This window comes from Dendroctonus ponderosae, unplaced genomic scaffold (assembly GCF_020466585.1).
Source record: "Dendroctonus ponderosae isolate FM_Combo_2020 unplaced genomic scaffold, Dpon_F_20191213v2 Dpon_F_20191213_5, whole genome shotgun sequence".
Taxonomy (NCBI): domain Eukaryota; kingdom Metazoa; phylum Arthropoda; class Insecta; order Coleoptera; family Curculionidae; genus Dendroctonus; species Dendroctonus ponderosae.
In genome coordinates, this window is record NW_026018715.1 from 4,978,118 (window position 1) to 4,984,587 (window position 6,470).

Consider the following 6,470-nt stretch of genomic DNA (forward strand, 5'->3'; position numbering starts at 1 on the left):
ACATATTTAAAAGTAGAAATGCAGCATAACTAAGTAAATTTTCTGAAAAGGGAAATCTTAAACCTTTAACTATGTAAGAGGTACTTACATAGTACTTAAATACAATTTTTCAGTCGAGATATTTTACCTACTAAATTAATTCTAAATTGAAAATAAAATTAGCAAATTTGTTTCATGCTTTCAAATAAGTACCTAGATATTAATTTAATTTAAAGATAAGAATTTGTATTTCTTAATTTCGCACTTCGCTATTAAGGCACAAAATAGAATGTAACAATACTGGAATAGAGATAATTTGAATTATATTTGAATTATACGGCCATACAAAATTTCAATATTTATTCGACCAAATTCCCTGTGGTTTTAGACAAATGACGTATGAATAAGATACCGCAATATCGATGATCCATTAGGCTTTCTGCGATAAAAACTTCCCGGTATATCCACATTCTCAAAAACCCATCCGGATAAATATAGAAATAGAAACTTTTTAAGTGATAACAATAAAAATGATTTAACAAAAACATCCATTGTACTCGTGGAATGAACAGAATTTGATCGTAGTAGTTAATCACTAAATAACAAACAACCCTCGTCTGTATTTGTTTAAGAAAATTAAATACCTTGTAGGTACATTAACATTGATTTAATTCTTGCCAATATCAAAAGAACATACCTATTTTGGGAAAAGTCTGAATTGTTTTGAATTGTGCCAAAAGTTTTAAAAAATAAACAAAAAGAATACGCGCACAGTGGCTACTGATATTGAGATAATCTTCGAAATTAGAAAAACGACACATTTTCACTACCGATTGTATATTTAGCAAAGTGGGTGTAAGCTATGTATTAAAACATCTGCGCATAATAAAATAAAGACACAATATCCCATTTAAGTAATGATTTAAGGTCTAAGCTTTAGCCAAAATCGACTAGGACTCAACAAGCTAGGACTGCCTATTTATAATGAGAAATATTATTGTATGATTGTATGACTATTATTACATATAAATGCTATGAATGCTAATGATTCAACAAATGTAAATATCATTATCTCGATAGCATATGCACAGTTAAGAGAAAGACTATGGTAGATAATCTCAGAAGCTTAGTTATGAGAAAAGATAAAATTGTTTAATCATTAGTTGTGTATTACGCAGCTTCTGGTGAGTTTGCTAAATACAAAACCTATATGGTTTTGGTGATTAAATCATAAGAACATATTTTTAAAGGAACAAAAAAACATACCTGCTTAGTACAAAATTTACAAAAAAGGCGATCCAGTTCTGACAGACCACTCTGGATATTTTTGGAGTTGATTTGTCGCGATGAATGAGTTGATAGACTTTTCTCTTTTATTCAAAACAATTCGAAATGTATAACGTGATTGCATCTAACTTGAATAAAGCATTTAAAATTTACTCAGAATGTTTATTCAATGGGTCAATCAATGGCTCTTTCGATTTCTTCTCTTAAATCCTGTAAACTTTCACCTCTAACGTTATGGACTTCCGATTTCCGATATTCGATTTTAAAAAAAATCAAACGGTGTTAGATGAGGACTATTTGGTGGCCAGTGATTGGTATAACCAACCCATTTTACAGCCCATTGGAGTTTTATTGTAACAACATCACAGTTTACAGATATTATCCTGTTCTCAGATTTAATAGGAAGTTGGAAAAGAAAGTAATCCTACTGAACACAAAGCGCCCTAATTTTCACAAAAAAATATATTGTACAAAAATTACATAATTGAGACAAAAAATTGCCGGTACTATTAAATTCGCAAACGTTCCAATGTTGCGTTTGTAATCACTGGCACAAGAAATTGTAATAACTAAGATATCGCAGTATATTTTGAAAGACATTATTGCCAAAAACATCTGCTAGCATTTCGTTCCTCTGTTAATAAGTCCATTGATTGTGTCTTAACTCTTAACATTTATATATAATTGTTTCCTCATTTGTTAAATTATTTTTTTTAATTAAATTTGTACTCAAGTATGAGCTACAAAAATATTTCAATTTTTCAAGCGCTCTACAGAACTGAATTACAGTGCGAGTTCCATATTTTGTTGGGCAATATTTCCCATAACTTTACTTCGCATGGAATCGCCAGTTTCAAAACCTCACCCATGCATGAATAAATAAATCTCCAGGTATTCGTACATTTGTATGAGGAATTTTCATGCAGCCAAGCTGTGGGGTCAAACTCTAATAAATGCGTGACAATTTACTCACTTATTTGGGATTAAAATATCCACCACATGTTCATGTTTACAAGAAACTGTGCAGTGTTTTTAGCTTCGGCTAGTATTTTTTTTAAATTAATACATAAGTACTTTTTTCGAATATAAATATAATTTTGAAGGTATTACAGCTGAAGTGTGTGTTTTATATAATTGATAGATCTGGCTAAATATGACATCACTTATTTACATGTTAAAGATCATAGCTTTGAAGGAAAACTTTACTATCTAGCTCAAACAAAGAATACGTGAACCGTCTATTGTTGCTTAAATAGTTATCAAAAAATAGACTTTTTACACATTTACACATACGTTTAGATGAACTTGTGTTTTCATCAATACGGTGTCCTATAAGCTTTTTCGATTTCGCCATTTCTTTATTATTTACAACAAAATGATATGCAGAAAGTACATAAGTAGACATATTTAAAAATCTAAGCATAAAACTATTGACCATAACCTTGTCTTTAAATATAGCCCACTGTTCAAAGTATTCCTGTGTTTGAATGAATGAGAATAAAAAACGTTCAGTAAACTGTAACCTCGACAGTAACCATATACATCTGTGTTGATCGTGCATAATCCATTGAGAAAATATTTCTTCTTAATTGTAATACGCTAGTTCAAGTCTTAGTTCAAGTGTAGCACTTAGATACTTATTAGCGAGTAAATATTGCAAGTAGTTGAAACTTATCATGTTAAAATTCCAACTCGGATATTTCGAGTAGTTAAACAAGGGTTTGGTAAAAATAGCAAATGCCTCCAAATAATAAGTGCATATGTATTGTATATGTTGCACCACAACCCTTTTGCTTACTGATAAGGTGGATTCTTCTCATTATTATAAATACTTGAAAATATTAATATAACTGAAGGTATTACTTGCCCATAGATATTATTTTATTTAATTTATAAGGGACATGTATCTGGACATCTTAAATCATTCAGACTGATGAAAAAATCATATCGTAATACGATTAAGATGATCAAAATGGCGCTAAAAATTTCCCTAAGAACCCACTCAAAATACCTACACAATTTCCCCAAAAAGTCAATGTGTGGGCTGGCATATTCAATAACAGAATTTCGTGACCATATTTCTTCGACCACATTCTTACTGCGTAGCCGTAATTGGATTTTTTCTCATTTGAATTACATCAAACATAACACCATAACATCTGAGTTAGCAGTCATTTTTTAGAAGGCAAATGATCCAGATATCACCAATCAAAGAATATCACTCTTTCCAACGGGATCGTGGTTCTCAACATTTCGATTTAAATGTTCGAACTTACTTGAACAAAATGTTTGCAAATCACTAGATGGTCGACATGGTCCTATTGAATGGGCACCACGATTACCGGCGTTTACACCGCTAGATTTCTTTAAATGGGTTTTAAAAAAAAACATGAAACATTGAGAACCTTAATAAAGGGAGAAAAAAACATAATAAATGACGGATGGAACATGTACCTACTTATATTATTAATGTGAAAGTCCTTACGATAAAACTCTTAAAAAGGATGTTATTTTCAACTTTTACTACTTCAAATTAGATAAGTGGTACTTAATTATCTAGTGGGAATAAGTCATTTTTCCAAAAAATAATAAGTATCGTCCTTAAAAAAAATATTGGATTTTTTGGAAACGGAATGAGCACCGAACACTGTTTATAATTTCAAGGAAGTTACGATTTTAACCTTTTAATTGAATTTTCTCATAAAGGATTTCTGCATGTTGATTGTGGTAATTAGTAAGTTTCTAGCTCGGTTTTTACTCAATAAGGTGACATTTTTTATATTATTCTTACAGAAGTAATTAACAATTGCAAGAGTTAAAATTTGCCCCTGAAAAAATTGATCGGTTGACGAATAATCAAGTGGGTAGCAAACGACGTGATTAGCCACTATCAAAAATAAAGTACTTCTAGTTTTAATAATAGGAATGGGTGTGTACACACTGGATGAAATAAATGAATCGGTTGTTTGTACTGAGGTGTGTAATTTTTTTTTACTTTCTTCAAGCTTTTAAAATCAATTGGCCTAGCGCTTTCGACTGTTAAGTCATCATGAGGGCCTCTACAATTAACAGTAAATAAAACGCTTAGTACTAATGGATGATACAAAAGATGCAGACATATAACTTACTCTTTTGTATCACCCATTAGTACCGAGCGTCTTACCTATTTACTGTAATTTGTAGAGGCCCTGATGATGACTTAACAGGCGAAAGCGATAGGACAAATTTTCTTTTAAAGGTTTGAAAAAAACCTAAAAAAATTACACACTTTATTACAAACAACCGATTCATTTATTTACTTCTAGTTTTGCTTCTGACCTGCTGAATTGATCTTAGTATGGCCAAAAATCAACTTGAAATAGAGGTAGTTTGTACGATCCAAGAAGAACATAATCAGGCAAGTCCGCCTGATGTTTATATGAAGTTGAAATTCAAATGTAAGTATTTCTGAAAACACAGAAATTGTTGAGATTGTAGATTGAAGATTTGGATCAAGTGAAACCCATAATAATAGAGAAGATATTTTTGATTGGTGGAAACCTAAAAGCACAGTAAACCCCCCCTATGTTTAAGTTGGCAAAGTCAAGTAATTTTGTTTTGTGCCAGCTCGGTGCAATGTGAATAATTTATTTAATTTTTTAAGACTTTTAAGGAATTAAACACGAGTTTTTGCACCCTTATTTGCTGAAACTTGCATCATGAGCAGGAGCTTTTATCATTTTTTTTCTTGAAAGGAGTCATTTATTTATTTGCTGTTTCCTGACTATCAGAAACGGTGTTTGAGATAACTTTTGCTAACTGCCATAACTTTTATTGAGAAAAATATCCGGGTCTTGTGCTATTGATGGTCAGTTATTAAAAAAAAGTATGTTTTTTTAAATATCGGTAGAATAAGACAATGGATTTTAATGAAACTCGCTGTGGATTTTTTACTATGCAAGTCTCATGTTTTGATGCAGCAACCGTATTCATTCGGTTTGGGTTTTGAGGAATTCGTGAGTTTCTTGGTACAAAAAGTTCCACAACTTTTTATTTGGTCGTTGGAATCTAGTCAACTGAATCTAGTTGTTTCTGATTCTAATTGCTTAATTTTATTGCAGATAATGAAGACTGACAAGTTTAACGGATAAACAGATATAGGCTGTCCCGGAAAATGTGGACAGTTTTTTAAATAAATTTACAAGGTGTCAAAATCAGTTCTTAAAATGTATGTAAAAATGTGTACAACCCATAATATATGGGCCCTGTAAGGCGCCGCCGAAAATCCTTATTTTGGAAAGGCAAAAAACACCACAATAGCAGAATCGCGGGGTACCTAATTCGCATGCAAATTCGAGGATGACTACATTTTGATAGTAAATAATAATGATAGCAATAATCACAATGCATGAATGGTATTCTCAGAAGGTTGACTCACCAGCACTTTCGTAAAGCGCCGTTCCAACTCTCCAGGGTCAGGCATCGCCTGTTTCTCCTTTGCTTTAATGGTGCTCTGCCTGATACTGGCTTGTCTGCCATGCAGCTTGGATCCGGAGATTGTGGATTCCGGAAGCTCCGTGCCATTGTCGTCCGATTGTTTAGCAAAGGACAGCCCCATTGTCAACAGTTTACAATAAAACATCAACACTAGGCAGTTTGCTAAAAAACTACATCACGAAAAACACAGAATCGTTACCGAGTTTTCCCACAGGAAGTACGTTTGACAAACTGTTGAATGGGTCGAATCACACTCGCACAGAATAACATTTCTAAATTTTACAGGCTTTTTTTATCAGTGGCTTAGAAATTTGACCGACAAAGCCTCACCACACTTGACACTAGACTAAAGTTATAAATTAACAATTATTGACACTGACAACTGCAACATTTCTGACATATGCTAAGCTCGACGATGTTTCAGAATTGGAGTATGCACCCAAACCAGCCGAAGCCAACCGCAGTTCCGACGAAATAAGTGTTTATGCGAGTCTGCTCAGTCCGCTCAGTCGCTCAAAACTTTCAAGGCATGTTTCAGTTTTCAAGATAATAATGGGGAGAATCGAGTTAAATATTAGGAAGTTGCTTCATAGAACCAGATGAATTTATAGCCGGCATTATTATATTATATAACCTCTTCGGGGTGCAGCAAAAGATTAATTAAAAATATAATTATAAACACTTCCGATTAATACGTGATAATAACGTGATAATAATAAGATACAGCT

General features: G+C 32.5%; 1 protein-coding gene across 1 annotated transcript in view; it reads right to left on the bottom strand.

The window, feature by feature from the left end:
* The window catches only part of LOC109541313 (formin-like protein), a 33,850-nt gene extending 27,460 nt beyond the window's left edge, over positions 1–6,390 (bottom strand). Inside the window, exon 1 of the mRNA XM_019910140.2 lies at positions 5,684–6,390. Coding sequence (XP_019765699.2) covers positions 5,684–5,887 — 204 coding nt within the window. The 5' untranslated portion in view covers positions 5,888–6,390. The remainder of the gene's footprint in view (positions 1–5,683) is intronic.
* Between the last annotated feature and the right edge of the window lie 80 nt (positions 6,391–6,470).